The sequence below is a fragment of the Pteropus alecto genome, unplaced genomic scaffold (assembly GCF_000325575.1).
Source record: "Pteropus alecto unplaced genomic scaffold, ASM32557v1 scaffold79, whole genome shotgun sequence".
Lineage (NCBI taxonomy): Eukaryota > Metazoa > Chordata > Mammalia > Chiroptera > Pteropodidae > Pteropus > Pteropus alecto.
The window spans coordinates 3,996,936-4,013,355 of record NW_006494612.1 but is presented as its reverse complement, the minus strand read 5'-3'; the positions used below and the strand labels follow the sequence as shown (position 1 = coordinate 4,013,355).

Genomic DNA, 16,420 nt, shown 5'->3' with positions numbered 1-16,420 from the left:
GAGCACTTCGGGCCCGAGAGGCCATCGGCGGTGCTGCAGCAGGCTGTGCAAGCGTGCATCGACTGTGCCCACCAGCAGAAGCTGGTCTTCTCTCTGGTCAAGCAGGGCTATGGTGGCGAGATGGTGTCGGGTAAGGCGCTGGAGCAGGTTGTATGAGGATGGCCATAGGAGTCTCTGAAGAGGAAAGCAGCCATTCTCAGGCTTGGGGGACTGTGGCTGAGGTCAGGGGACTGTGGCTGAGGTCTGTACTTCCTCTATTGGGCTCCAGGGCTCTTCACGAGCCTGTGTGCTGAAGGCCTTTCAGGGCTCAAGGAGAAGATGCTTCTAGACTTGGACAAGAAAGCTAGACATCTGAAACCTCACCTTGACACTTTTCTTTCTACTACCCTCGCTTTCAACCCATCAATAAACCTTATTGCTCTAACTTCAAAATATAACCGGAATCCAGCCACTTTTCACCACCTGCAGCAACCACTCTGGTTCTTTTAAAAATCTAAGTCAGATCATGCCCCTCCAATGCTCTAAACCCTCAATGGCTCCCATGTCACTCCAAGAAAAAGCCCATGTCCTATGAGGGCCTACAGGCCCCATATGACCTGGCCCTGGCTCCCTCTTTGATCTCCTGGTCACTTCTCTCGAGTTCCCTACTCTGCTCTGGCCATGGTAGCCTCCCTGCTGTTCTTCCTCTGTCCTCCGGCCATGTTCTTGCCCTAGGGTCTTTGCACCTGCTATTCTCTTTCTAGAATGTTCTTTCCCAGCTGTCCATATGACTTGCTCCTGGATTTCTTTCAGCTTTCTACTCAAATGCTTTATTTTCAAGGAGCCCTTTCCTGACCACCTTTTCTAAAATATCAGCCCTTGTCACTCTCTATTGTCCCTTACTCTGCTCCATTCCCTTTTCATAGCACTAATCACCATGCAGGGCAGTGGGGAAAGCTCATGAACTCAACCCCATCTCAAAGGGCGTGTTTTTTTAAACAAGAGCCTTCAAGGTCAATCCCTTCTGTCATTGTCACTGCCCTCCTCCAGTTTCAGCCATGACCCAACAGCTTATGGAGGGAGTGGAAGTTGTCACCATAAGTGAGCGGCAGATTCAGGAGCTTTGCCCACTTCACATGTTTGCCTGCAGAGGCTCTTTCTGTCTTACTGGCGGCTCTCCACAATGGGCAAGAGTCACCACCTGCCCTTAAGCCTCGGAGGATCAGGTCTTTGTAAGATGTCTTGACTCCAAAGCCTGTTGTTTTCTCTGGCCCAGCATCATGGACATGGCCTGCATATCACCAAGAAAAAGGGAGAAAATTTGCCAACACTGGGGCCATGCAGGTGACCCTGCTGGCTGGCTAAGAAAGGGTCAAGGAAGAGAGACCTTTAATGTGGCAGCTCCCTGAAGAACAAAAGCAGGGGCGTTTTATTTAACCCCAGATCCCCAGGGCTTGGGGCTGGCAAGTGTGTCCAACACAGCTTCCCCAGCTCCAATTGATTCAGCCTGCCTTCTGGAGTTTCCTCCAAGCAGGAAGCTGGGTCTGACTTGCTGGTAATTGATTAAAATAGAACTTGGCAAGGACCGAGTGCAGGTGTCTGACCCAGAATAACTTTTAAGAGACTTTAGCAGATGTGAACAGAGATATAAGGAAGAAGGGCTGCACCAAAAGAGGCCAAGAGAAGAGTCCTGTTGTCTGGCCTTCCAAGAGTCGCTTGGCCGTTCTTCTCCTGGTTTCTGTCTGAGAGCCAGGATCTCAACCCTGGGCCGCAGTCTGAGATCAAAGGCCTTGTCCTTTTTCCTGCTAAATAGCAAGCCTTTGAACACACAGACCTGGTGTTTAAAGAAAGCTAAGGCCTCTTGAGTGAGTCCTACCTAACTGTTTCTTTATGGTCCCTCCCCGCAAAGCTGGAAGAGCTGATCCTGTTTTCCCTCCTTGCCTGCTCAGCCTTGCTGTGGCCTCAGGGGCCTTGGCGCTGGGAAGGAGCCTGACACCAACGCAAGTGTGGGCAGAGACTTGCCAAGTTTCCCTTGGCTGAAGGATTCCTGGGAAGGCCAGAGCTGAGTACTTGGTCTTAGTGTCTGTAAGAATGCAGAAGCATTGAGAAGACTCCTCATGCCACCACCTTGAGGTTGTGAAGTGGCAAGGTGGTCTTGCACGTTACCGATGGTGATTGGAAGCTCAACAAGGGGAGTAAGTGATAGCACTCAGGTGGTTTAGGGAAGGACTCAAGGAGAAATAGCTAGGCTCTCCCACTCTCCACATAGAACCTGATCCTTGGATCACTGCTTTCTAAATATTCCCATGGCAGAATACATGGAATACAATGGTGACACTGGTGCTGGCACAGTGGGCTAAAGGAACCAAACTGCTCTGGCTTGGCCTCGGGCCACCCCAATGGCGGAGGGGAGTAGTATCGCAGTACCCCACAACTTATTCCCAGCATACCTGCTGGGGTGCTTTGCCTTAGCCACCTTTTCTCACAGGAGTGGATTTCATGATCTGACAATTTCACATCTTCTTCTGGGAGGTGGAAGGAGTATGTATGTATATGTATACTATCCCATTATAATTAATAATTATTAAAATAAGTGGGAATTTTCCCACTTATGTGATTTCCCAGGCACCTCCAGGAATGCGTGCACACTGACTTTGAGAGAGGCCTGATGCTTGGCTTCAATTTCCAACACACCCAGTCTTTTAAAGTACTGGAGGCAAGCAACAGTACTCAGGCTAAGAGGGAATTTCTAGAGCATCTGAATGGCTGGGTCAACACCCTTGGTGAGCATCTTGGGGGCTCTTTGACTGGCTTATCTATCTCAGTCACCTGGAGTATTAAAATGACAGGCAAATCCACTTAGAAGCCACATGAACTAGAAAAAACATTCCAGGACCTCTCTGTAGTTTCCTTATATGTAACATCGGGTAATAACCTTTTGTCCACTGTCCTCATGGGATAGTCAGGAGGCCTAAATGAGATGAATATGAAAACTCTTATCAAACTCTAAAGAGCTACACAAAAGAAATGGATTCTTTCTATTTCTAATTAAAATGAGTGGTTTGTTTGTTTGTTTGTTTGTTCGTTTGTTTGTTTTTGAGTTCTGAAATCAAAACTAACTCTGGTCACCTCTGCCCCAGCCCTTGCTGTCTGCCAGTGTTTGGGAAATATAATGTAAAAAACCGAGCTGCTCTCTAGGTGTTGACACTGAGTGGTGGAGGCCTAAGGGGGAGAATGTCCTGTTTGGGATCTCCTGTGTGTTCTTCACAGTGGGGTGGGGTGCAAGCTTCTTGGGGTGAGACAGAGCTGTGAGGAGAATTACCACACTCTAGTCATTTAGAAGAACTGGTGTTTCTTCTACATTCTGGTAACCCTATAGAAATCAAGTCTGATCTAGCATCACTGTGGAGAGATTATTGTTCTTTTATAAAGACTTTTCCCCAGAAGGCTAGAATAACCCTGAACTCTGTGATGCTGGATTAGAGACCTCAGTACAAACTCAAGTTTTTTTTTGAATATATGTATACATCTAGTTCTATCTATCTATCTATCTATCTATCTATCTATCTATCTATCTATCTATCTATCATCTGTCTATCTAATCATCTATGACAGAAATATTTAGATAGAGAAATAATTATAATGGGATAGTATACATAAATACATACATACATACATACATACATACATTTCTTAGCTTTTTCCACTGCAAGGCCGCAGAACTGCTGACACCCCAGTAGCAACAAGCACATCCAGTGCCCAAGTCTTGTTTCTAAACATCACTCTTCAATAAAGGAACCAAGAAATCAACCAGATGGCTGATATTAGGGCTGAAGCAGAAAAAATGCAAGAAGAACCTGGAGCATATTAAAGTGTCATTAACCAAAGATGTGCTAAAAAAACAGAAACAAAAAAAAATGGAGGCATGTCATAGGGACACAGGAGTCAACCTGAAAGCTTCCAAAGATGAAAGCTGGAAGAATTTGAGTAATAAAATAAATAATGTAGTATTGGAAAACCCACAGTACAAAATAAACATATTGAGTCTGTACTGATATCAATAAATGATTGAATGATTGAGTGAATGAATGAATGGATGAATGAATAGAGGAAAAAGGACAATTCTTCCTTATAAAAGAATTTCAAATGATATAGAGGCTCTCCCCTCTCCAGGAGGTAGAGCTTAATTCCTCCACTACCCTTGAGTGTGGGCAGGACCTTGTGACTTATTTCCGAGGAAATAAGAGAATTGAGAGTACAGTTAAGAAGTGTGGCAAACGTCGTGTTGGCTAGGTGATGAAGGTTAACACCCCAGTGATGTCATGTGGACATCCTATATCCCTGATCTGATACAACGAGGAGGGCGCTTCACCCTATGGTTTTCCTCCTCAAAAACTCATCACTCCAGTCAAATTGTGAGAAAAGCATCAGACCCAAGTCGAGGGACATTTTACAAAATACCCGACCAGTTCACTTCAAAACTCTCAAGGTCATGGTAAACAAGGAAAGACTGACAAACAGTCACAAACCAGAGGAGATTAAGGAGACATGAAAACTACACCCAATGTGGTCTCCTAGATGAGATCCTGGAACAGAAACAGGATATTTATGAAAAAACAGGTTAAAGTCCAAATAAAGCCTAGTTAAAAACAAAACAAAACTAAACAAATGAAAGCCTCTTGCCCATGGCTGATGGACTCGTGGCTTTCTCCAGTGCCCCTGCTCTGAGGCGCTGTCTCTGGTTTTCCAGTCTCTGCGTCCTTTGATGGGAAACAGCACCTGCGGAGCCTGCCTGTGGTGAACAGCATCGGGTACGTCCTTCGCTTCCTTGCCAAGCTGTGCCGAAGCCTCCTGTGTGATGACCTCTTCAGCCACCAGCCCTTCCCCAGGGGCTCCAGTGCCTCCGAGGAAACCCAGGAGAACCAAGAAGGCAGGATGGAGTCAGGTAGGCTTTGTCCATTTGTCCTCCCCATGCCTGCAGGCCGCCCCAGGTGGCCTTCTCCTCCTGGCGGAGGTGAATCTGCTGGTGAGGGAGCAGCCACAACTCCTCAGAGCTCTCTTGCTGGAGGCCCACAAACTGCCTCTCTGCGATGCCCGGGAGCAATTAGGGCTGGTGAAGACCAAGGATACCTAGACCAAGCCCATCCAGGCTGCAGTGGGAAGAGATTACTTCATTATGGCTTTTAGGCCTATGTTATTAGAACTTAGACAGTGAGACCACATTACATATAATGAGTGATTTTCTTCACTCTCCTCTAATTAAGACTCTTGGGTATTTATTCATCCTTATTGACTATGAGACTAAGAAATCCTGAAAAACTAGGGCTAAAGAATTGATTACATTGGTTCCAGCTGGAGGCCTCAGATGCCTATCCATGTAAATAAAAGGTATACCAGAGTGTCTATTATTGCAAGAATTTGACCAGGCCATAAATCAAATATGTCTTCCAGTGAGAGTTAGTGTTTCTTTCTCATCACAGGACATAAAGTGACCCAGGGATTGAGTGCCTTTTGTACCACTAGCCCCAGAAGAGCTCAACATGGGAAAGTGGCCAATGGGGAGGGCAACAAGGCCACATGGGCAAACTTGCCACAATGTTGTCTGCCCCAGGGGCTAGATACTAAAGGGAGGTGTCTTCCCCCACTGAGCATCCCTGAGTTATGGATTTGCAAAGAGTTAAACATGACTCCAGGTTCTGGCTTCCAGGTTCCCAAGGCTGAACAGAAATGTTGCCTGTTTTCTTTCTTCGGAAGTAATGTTGTTGATATGTAATGAACACATACATAGACAGTGAAACTGGAATCTAGTCATTATGTCATTCTGCAGACATTTGCTGAACCCTCTTCTGTTTCAAGAACCATGTGAGACCCTATCTTTGGATAAAAGAAATACATTGAGCGACCATTACAAACTGATACATCTGCAGATATGTGCTCACAGAAAGCCTTAGAACATTCAACAAAAGGACACTTATAATAAGAATGGCCAGATCTTAAGCTTAGGAGGACAGCAGGGAAGGATAAACATTTTTTTAAATTTAATTTTCAATTACATTTAACATAAAATATTATATAAGTTTAAGGTGTACAACATAGTGATTAGACTTTTATATAACTTACAAAGTGATCACCCTGATAAGTCTGGTACCCATCTGATCCCACACATAGTTATTACAATGTTATTGACTGCATTCCCTATGCTGTACTTTACATCCTCATGACTATTTTTGTAACTGGAAATTTGTACTTCTTAATCCCTTTCATCATCTTCGTCCATGCCCCCAACCCCACTCCCATCTGGCGACCATAAATTTGTTCTCTATGAGTTTGTTTCTGTTTTGTTTGTTCATTTATTTTGTCTTTTAGATTCCATGTATAAGTGAAATCATATGGTATCTGTCTTTCTCTTTCTGACTTATTTCACTTAGCATAATACTCTCTATGTCCATTCAAGTTGTTGCAAATGACAAGATTTCACTCTTTTATATGGCTGAGTAATATTACATTGTATATATATACCACTTCTTTATCTAGTTATCTATCCATGGACAATAGCAGAAAGTTGCTTCCATATCTTGGCTATTGTAAACAATGCTGCAATGAACATAGGGGTGCATATATCGTTTTGAATTAGTGTTTTGGATTTCTTCAGCTAAATATCCAGAAGTAGAATTGCTGGGTCATATGGTATATCTATTTTTAATTTATTGAGGAAATTCCATATTGTTTTCCATACTGGCTGCACCACTTTACAATCCCACCAACAGTGCATGAGGGGTACTTTTTCTCCACATCCTCTTCAACAATTTTTGTTTGTTTATTTATTGATGACAGTCATTCTGATAGGTGTGAGATGATGTCTTGGGGTTTTAATTTGCATTTCTCTAATGTTTAGTGATGTCGAGCATCTTTTCATTGTCTGTTGACCATTTGTATGTCCTCTTTGGAGAAATGTCTATTCAGGTCCTCTGACCATTTTTTAACTGCATGGTTTGGTTTTTGGTATTAAGCTGTATAAATTCCCTATATTTTTTGGATATTAATCCCTTATCAGATATATCGTTGGTGAATATCTTCTTTCATTCATTATGTTGTCTTTTTGTTTCCTTGATGGTTTTCTTCACTGTGCAAAAACTCTTCATTTTGATGTAGTCTGATTTGTTTATTTTTTCTTTTGTTTCCCTTGCTCAAGGAGACATATCAAAACAAACAAACAAACAAAAACTACTGCTGAGAGCGATGTCAAAGAATTTAATGCCTATGTTTTCTTCTCAGAGTTTTATGGTTTCAGTTCTTCCATTTAAGTCTCTGTCCCATTTCGAGATTATTTTTGTATATGGTATAAGAAAGTGGTCTAGTTTTATTTTATTTTTATTTTTTTGCATGTATCTGTTCAATTTTCCCAACAGCATTTATCGAAGAGACTAACAACCTCATTGTATATTCTTGCTCCCTTTGTCATTGATTAATCGACCATGTAGGTTTAAGTTTACTTTGGGGCTGTCTATTCTATTCTATTGATCTATGTGTCTGTTCATATGTCAGTGCCATGCCGTTTTGACTAATATAGTCTTGTAGAACTTTGTTCTTCGTTCTCAATATTGCTTTGGCTATTCAAAGTCAACTGAGATTCTTAGCATAGATTTTCTCAGATATTGTCAAGAATCTTGCCTACAATTTTACTTTAATTTCTTTGAAACCCGGGAAACAGGAAGAAATTTGGCCTTTATCAAGAAGGGTACCTAATTAAATATGGCCTATGTGAGCAGATGCTGTATAGTATGCTTTTCTTGATGTCTCTATGTGTATGAATTGGGAAAAGTCTTATCTCTCTAGGCCTCAGTTTCCTAAATGGGGAGTTTGAGTTGCTCATATATAATGTTCCTCTGGTTCTCACAGTATGAATCTAGCTTCTCCTGTAAAACTTAGTTGACTCAGAAATATATTCTAAAGCTAATGTATCTTCTAATGAATCTTTTGATGAGAATAGCAGAGGTCTGATTTCACTTCTCAAACTCTTGAATCATTGTTACATTGAACAACCAATGACTCATGGGACATAATCATAAAGCCACATAATCTATGTCACCCATTCTCCTTTAAATGTATCCTGTGGGACCACTTCATCCCAGTCCATGAATAAAATTTAGGACAAATCTTGACTTTTCTAGCTCCTTTCAGGTAACAAAACATTCTCTAGTCAATGATTAATATGTCCAGGTCAGTATGATAATCGAACTTTAAATTTCACTCAAAAATATAATTACTCCCCATTTCCAGCTCAGGGCTCCTTTGCCCAGTTGCCTGCAGCAGTAAAGGAGGGTATGGCTAGCTTCTCTCCATCCCCTGCCCAGCCTTGTGTTTTGCCTTCTCCCATATCTGGATAATAATGATTTTGAATCCTTCATGATCAGAGTCGGAGAAGGAGGAGAGGCAAGAAGTAGGAGAGTTTTTACTTGACTAATCCTGCTGTGAGTTAACATTATGCTCCCTCATTCTGGCAGGTGTTTAAAGCTGATTCTTCATCCTGTGAGCTCTTACATGGGTCCTTTGGTGAGTCTACCATCTCTCACCTGCACTTTTCCTTGACATGGACAAATGTAACTTCTCTGGCAGGTCACTTACAGTTCCTTCCACAGCCTCAAGGCATCTGCAGGTAAATCTCTAACTTCTTTCTACTGAGGCCCCCTTGTGCCTCCAGAGGGTCTTGTGGAAAGGATCTAAAATTACCTCACTTTACATCTCTCTTCTGATGGCCAGCACCTGGTCCCTGAAAACATTCACATTCTTTACCCAAACAAACTGTGGGCATGCAGGGCAATCCCGGCAGGCAGCTCTCCTTTGCTCTGCCATCAGAGCAGCCAGACTTTTAGATTTCTGATGAGAATTAAACAATAATCCATTGTGTCTTGCCAGTTCCAGGGACACATATCAAGCTATTTACATAGTCACATTGAAACTCTTGGGAACATAATGGACAGTTCTCACCAGTTCTCTCTCTCTCTCTCTCTCTCACACACTCTCTCTCGCGCGCGCGCTCTCTCTCTGTCTGTCTCTTTCTTTCTTCCTATCTAAAATTTTTATTATTTACAATTCCTTTTGCAGGCTAGATATGGTGGTCATCTGTAAGTGTAAAACTGGCTTCTCACCATCCCTTTTTATCAGATCTAAACACTTCACTCTAATATGTGGTATCTATTGCCTTGCAGCCTCAGCCTAAAAGAAAACTAAAATAGTTCATTTTAACATCCTGTCCTGGGAGCCCTTCTTCAGCTGTCCTTAAGTGGTCATTGAGGAGCCTTGTCTTGGTTTCTACCTTATTCTCTTCCCTTCCAAGCTCACCATGCTGGATGAAGTTCCAGTCTTCTCCCTGGAGTAGAGTAGCTGCCTCCTTCTTCCCCTGACTGAACAGGTATTTCTACCCGAAAGCCGATGTCTTTCCTAGTTGGCTCGGCTTTGGATGTAATGACTCCCAAATGTCTTCGCGAGCCCTTCCCTGGCCCATGGCTGCTTTGAAAACCTGAATTGCTCTAAGTCAACCACCCTTGTGGAAACTGTTCCTCATGCCTTAGGTGTTGCAGAATATAGAGTGCTGTGTGTTTCATGCATCTGGGAGCCTCAGGGAAGATAGAGGAAGCACCATGGCTCAGTATGCTCTGAGCAGCCCACTTGCCATATCTGTCCCACCAATCTGCCATGGGGCCTAAAATGACATCATTAGAGAGTTTGCCTTTAGATTGAGACATTGTTTCTTTAGGATATCCTTGTCAAAATTCCCTTAAAGAGTAGCAGATCAAATTATCATCACTTTAGATGAGGAATTAGTTTATCGCCTTCTTTCCCACCAGTATGGCAAGAAAGACATGAGAAAGATAAGGGAAAAGGAATGGAGGTCTGTGTTGATTTTAGGCTTCATATTCATTCATAGCACCACATCACTGCTAAATAGCTCATTTGAACCAGGCCCTGCTCTGCCCTGACATTGTTCAGTAGTGCCACACAGTTAGAGGGCTTGTCATTTAAGCACTTTCAGAAGACAGTTAATCGGACAATAAAGAAATGCGAAGCCATGACACATAAGCGACTGTCAAAGAAATTATGATGTTTGTGTAAGACATAATTTTCTGTTCCAGTATATACAGGTCATGTGGATTTGTTCTCTGTGGGCCTGAAGGTAGATTGAATTAAATCTAAGTTCTTGCCAATCAAACTCTAGTCAGGAGCATGGTCATCTCTTGTGAAAGGCAAAAGCTTAGCAGCCCTCTCACACTCTATCAACAGATCCCAGGTGTTTTGAAGATGCATTAAAATTTGCAAAGTGTGGATTTAAGAAATACTCTCTTAGGTAGGGAATTTGACAGCTGAATAACCAGGTGGAACTCCAAGAAGACAGCTCTTTGAGGAGTCAGGTGGAGTTGGCATTGTAAAGAACATTGAAAAGTCAAAGCCATTTCGAAGTGGAAAGGGCTGCTTGGGTGGTAGTGATCTCCTCATTATTGGTGAAAAGTGTAGGTGTCCACTTGTCCATTAGGGGGAGATCTGCTAACCCAGAGGAGTGGAAGCAAGATGTCCTTTCTGGTTCCTTCCAGGCTGAGAGCCACTGCTGGAGGTGGCAAAGACAGCCCTGGATAGCAGGGGCTCAGGGTGCCCCAGGAACCCCAGTGACAGCGCCTTCAGAGGTGAAGGTGACACCGAGGCAGAGGGGCTCATGTGAGAGCAGAGAAAAGGCTTCTTCCAAATTTCTTTCTCCCATCTTTGAAATGTAAATTCTTTTGCCAAGTGATCTTTCTCCTACGTGGAAAACCAGGCTTCAGACCTACTTAGCTGCCTGGATTCAGTTGGGAAGTTAAGAGTTCTTAGCTTGAGACCAGAAACCTTAGTCATTTTCTTCCAATTCTATTAACTGATAGCCATACATGGTTTGTGTTTTAGGAAGTAGAGCAGCTGTCTAGGTGCTTTAGAAGAATGGAGGCAGAAACATGGATTCAATAACATTTGTGGTTCTATCAGAAGTCATGAGATGATCATGGGGAAATTTTTACCTTACCTTTGAAAATTGGAAAAAAGAGATATCAATTATAAATAAGCTTCAGCCAGTGCTTCTCAAACTTTAATGTGCTCAGGAACCACCTGGGCATCTTGTTAAAAAGCAGGTTCTGGCTCCATAGTACTGGTGTGGGGCCTGAGTGTCTGCGTTTCTAGCAGATGCCCAGGTGATGTCAGTGCTGCTGCTGGTCGGGGACCACGGTTTGAGTGATAAGTGTGGGCTGACAGAATCTGCTCACGTAGGGAAATTTATTTCAGGTTTTCAGTAAAATAAGTCCACCTGTGCTAGGACGATGCCTCCCCTGTACAAGCATTACCACTGAAGGTGATGCAATGTCCTGTGGAGATGTCCATGAGCTGGAGAAGAGAGGGTTGCGAGGGAGCAGAGTGGTCAGGCAAGGTGGCACATGTGCAAATCCAGGTGAGAAAGAGGAGGTTTACAGGGCTGGGAGGAGAGTGAGAGAAAGGGAAGAATGACAGCAGGCGAACTTCTCAGTGTGGACTGGCCACCACCTGCAGCAGGATCTCTGTTCTCCCAAACCCTTGTTTACGCATCCACAGTGGCACTTAATTCTGCCTATATTGCCTGAATCTGGGTCCAGATCTCATCTCCCTGCTAGGTAGACTTGGGGGCAGGGCCATGCAGTTCCCAGCAGAACCTGAAACATAAAGAGTCTGCAGTCAATATTTACCGACTTGAATTCTATGCAGCACAACAGACCAAGAGTCCGCTTACCAAGAGTAGTGAGTCTTCTTTGGAAACCACAAGTGTGACAGCTGAACTCTTCTGCAAGATCTAACCGTAAAGATGGTTTCCTGCCTTTTGAAGGTTTAACATGATGGGAACAAATTGTTTACTTTATGTTGAGCAACTTTTTTGATACACGAATGGTAGCGAGTAGGAGATGAGGAAGCACATTTATTCTTGAGGCTTGATGTTTTCTTCCTTGACTGGTGGTGTCTGAGCCAGGCACCAGAAGACTATTGGAGTAATAGACACTCCCAGTGTGTTTCATTATGGTTGAAACTATACACCCAGCATTTAAAAATCAAATCTGCTTTTTCCGTTGAACTACAATTTGTTTAATATCATAGCTCTACAGAGAATGACTATGCAGAGAATATCTATCTTTCCAAAAGATTGGTTATTCCTGAAAAGAAATAGAGTTTATCCAGTGGCATGAGTTCCTTGATATAGAAACATTCATTTGGTCCATCAACAGACATTCATTGAGCTTCCCCTATTTGTGATGCACTAAGGCCCACAGAGCTGAGGCCACTTGTTCAGAGCCACACAGAAAGGCAGCAGCAGGGAGGACACTGAGCCCAGGTCTTCTCCTCTCTGGCCCTTTGCTCTTCCTCCCAAGCCCATCTGTCCATCGGGCCCTAACCTCTTGCTGGGTGGGGTATGCATCCTGTTTCCCAGCTCAGAAGCATGACTCACAAAATGGATGTTCACGAGTGGTTTGTGGTATACCCATGTCACTTCTAGCAAAGATGTAAACAAACAAGACAACTCCCGACCCCCACTTAGCAAAATCTAGGTGGAAACTGCACTCCCATTAAGTTGATTCTCTGTTCTCCTGGAGTTCCTATCTGGGCCCCATGGAGCATTTAGTTCTTGTGCTTGTGCTCCTGCTACGTTGTTGCTGGGTGACATACACAGGGCAGGCAGAGCCCATCACTCTTGACACCAGGAGAAATTTCTCCCTCTACAAAATACAAAGTGGCCTACTCTACCAGATATAAGGTATAATTTTTTCTGATATTTTAATATTTATTTATTTACTTATTTATTTAATAAACAACAGAAATTTATTTCTCACAGTTCAGTTCTGGAGGCTGAAAATCCGAGACAGGGCATCAGCGTGGTTGAGTGAAGGTCCTCTTCCAGCTTCCAGGCTTCTCCCTGTATCCTCACACTGCAGAAAGGGTTGATCTGATATTTTAAATAATATATGAAATGGTAGAGTTTAAAGAGAAATGAAGGAAGGCACATTACTTTTTGCAGCTGCTTGTCTCCCGCTGTAGGCCAATGACTGAAATATCACAGAGCTGTGTTTGTGCTGTCACAGCCATGAGCCATGTGAACAAAATGAGAGCCGTCTGGTTCTCAAGCCAGGTGTTGGAAAGGGGGTCATTTGGAAGGAGAACAAGGTATCAGTGTCAAGTTCAGGTCTTAAGAATCCTCGCAGAAAGTTTTGATGGAAAGGTTAAGAGTGTCCAAAGTTTTGCAGCAAATGTTTAGGCGTTCATATATTTTCAGACAGACAGGTCTGGGAGAAGCCCAGCCGGAGCTCCTAGTGTTGAATAGGGAACGTTTGCCAGTGCAGGATTCTTAATCTGAGTTCTGCCTGTGTGCCAATGTGATTCATTTAGGAAAAGCTATTTGTTATATTTTCAATTATATCATTCAGTAATTTATTGCATTATAAGGCTTAGGTTCTCTTTCACGTTAAATGAATTAATAAATGCATGTTCCAATTAAGTTGTTAGAACCTCCCAAGGTACGCTGTATATAGGACAAATAGCATATTAAATCATGTCGACCAATTTGATAATACTTTAATAGAAAATGTCTATATTGAAACACAACAAAAAGAAATTAAGATAACACTCCTCTTATTCAAGATCACAAATAAAGCCAGATTGAAGATCTCAATGCCTAAGACTTAAAGAACAGAATGATGAGGATGTTTAATGCCCACGAGGCTCTCGACTGTTTGGGAGAGCTTCCCTATGCGGGAGTGTGGAGGAGAAAAAGACCCGCAGAGAAAAAGGCCATGGTGGACAATTTTTTCCTACAGGGCTGGTCTCGGGAATGCTCTGAAAGACACTCCTACCTCGGTCTCATTCCTTCTGTTTGAATAAAAAAATCCACTGAAAATCTGCTCTTTTGTTCCATTAGGCTAACTGTCTTTTATGTGACATCCCCACTCTTCAGTCCCCCATGAGTCACTCTCCAACTGGCCAGATGATGCTGGGGACTCCTGGGTCAGCTACAGAAGGCCTCTGTGTCTCTGGCAGGCCTGTCCAGAGAAGCTCCTGCCTATGATGGAAGAGGAGAGGTAGGGGATGGGCCATACCTCTAAGAAGATCCAAGGACACGGTGACTAAGTTCTCTGATTTATATGTCAGAACACAGAAAGCACAGGACTAATGGAAGCAAAGGACCAAGTATATGAGACGTGGCCATTCCCAAGCTTCCAGGGCCCACAAGGAGCTGTAATTAGAGATGCTCTCCAGCCCTCTGTGTTGTTCCCCTGGACTGATACCATGAACCCCTGTGGTGGGTCTAAGGTAATATCTGCAGGTTATCCACACCAGTGTCTGTTGGCCATGTATCAGGACAAGTATTAAAATGGCAAACCATGCCAAGAGGAATTAAAGCAACTTAGGGACCCAGTAGGCTTCTAAGATAAACTTCATGAACTCTCCTATTAGTGGGCAGTTTCTGGGCCTCAGATATAAACAGTAATCCCTTTGTTGAAAATAATCCTGTAAATTTCCTGGTAGAGAATTGGACAGATATTCCACAGCAGATACATCATAGCTGCTACTGAATTAGTAATTACAGCTTCCAATCTGGATATGCAGAGTATGAAGAAAGAAAGGAATCCCCTTTCCCCATCTGTTTTTATCTACTGCTGTGTGACAAATTACCTCAAAACTTGGTGGTTTAAAATAACATTTATTGTCTCATAGTTTCTGTGAGTCAGGAGTTCAGGCGCAGCTTAACTGAGCCCTCTGGCCCTGGGTCTCCCCTAAGATTGTGCATATCTCAAAGCTCAACTAGGGAAGAATCCACTTCTTAGCTCATTCATGGGGTTGTTGGCAAGATTCAGTTTCCCACAAGCTGTTGGTTCCTTGTCATGTAGGCCTCTCCTCAGAGCACCTCACAACATGGCAGCTTGCTTCATGAGTGTGAGGAATACTGAAAGGCACCGTGAGCCTTCCTAAAAGTCAAGATGCCCATTTAGAACCAAACTTATAAGGTGTCCTCTCTTCCAGGGACTCCAATATTTTCCTGATTAGAGACCACGTTTAATTTCCCCAAAGTTCTGTGAAAGACCCCAAAGTGTGGGGGCTATTGAGGACACAGGGCATGTCTGTGAAAAGTCTCCTCCATCTTCACCCTTCCCCACCTCTTGGGAGTTCTTGAGCCTTGAGGTAGCGGCTTGGCAAAGCTTCAAGAAACAGGATGGTCATGAAACCTGCTCTGCTCTAGAGACTAGAAGGCATTCATTATTCCAACCTGCTGACTTCAGGCAAAATTGCCTTTGGGCAAAATTTCCACAGGAGGAAACCAACCCATAGGCTTAGAACAAAGTCTTAGGCAAACCAGAAACATCAGGGAGCACAAAAGAAGTTCAGGTGGCAGGCACTAAAATTATGTGCATCTCATTAGGGGAGAAAAGATATAAATGTGCTTAAATGGATCAGAAGGGAGTCATGAGGTTGATTCTGAGGGCTGAGTGATCTGAACTTAGAGACAAGCTTAAAGAGAAAATCTATACTGGCCAGAGACCAAGTTAATGGAAAATTTAATTGAACCGAATGAAATGCTAAGCTTCATAGGTGGTGTGGCCTGGTGCCCTTTGAACCAGGAAGGCTGAGACCAGAGGCCACAGAGGGCCCTCAGGGAAAACATGATGAGCTTATCTGATTGAGAACAAGGGGCGGGGCTGCCTAAGAAAAGAAAATCTGCAAACCTCTACAGGAACCTCAGTGAAAGGCAGCTCGAGGACAGAGAGGAAATCTGCAGGTTTCTAACACCAAGAAGTCCCTTAGAGGTCTCTCTGCCTCCCACAGTACCGAGCAGGTGCTGGGCATCAAGCAGTGCCTGAGAGGAGCGTGCGTGAGACTGCCTAGTGGCAGAGACCCTGCTACGTACGCAAGGTAGGAAAAAATGCCCTGTGTCCCTGTGCCGCTCTGCTGGGGACTTGCTACTGTTTCCTGGGGCCTTCTTCCTCCTGCCTGCTTCCTCCTTTTGCGTCTATCCTTGCAGGTCTCTTTCTCCACATTCCAGAGCTTACTGACTGTGCCCCTCACCTGGTGAAGCACTGTGTAATAGTTCTTCCAGAGCTATTCCAATCGCAGTGATATCGGGCCACCTGTATTATTTTCTTCTCTAATCTGGGTTTCCAGGCTGGGGGTTTTTGGTGCTGCCGTCTCTTTAAGCAGCTGAGCCATTCACACAGGAGCCCTCTGGATGCTGACCCAGTGGTTTGATCTTCTTGTCAGCCTGGGCAGGGTGATGTGGCCTGCTGGGCTTTGCAGACCCGCTGGCAGTGGGTCCCGAGAAAGACACAGGCTATCAGCCTGGGGGAAGGTGGCAGTGATGATTGTAAAAAGGGTTCACTCTTTGCAATTGGGGGGTTATGACTGATGTGGG

The 16,420-nt window shown here is 43.8% G+C and overlaps 1 protein-coding gene across 1 annotated transcript in view; it reads left to right on the top strand.

Moving 5' to 3' along the window:
• Nucleotides 1-16,420, top strand: part of SCML4 (Scm polycomb group protein like 4) — a 46,777-nt gene that overhangs the window by 16,657 nt on the left and 13,700 nt on the right. Inside the window, 2 exon segments of the mRNA XM_025042371.1 lie at nt 1-130; nt 4,730-4,924. The exon segment at nt 1-130 is cut by the window's left edge and continues 38 nt beyond it. Of these exon segments, the coding sequence (XP_024898139.1) occupies nt 1-130; nt 4,730-4,924 (325 nt within the window).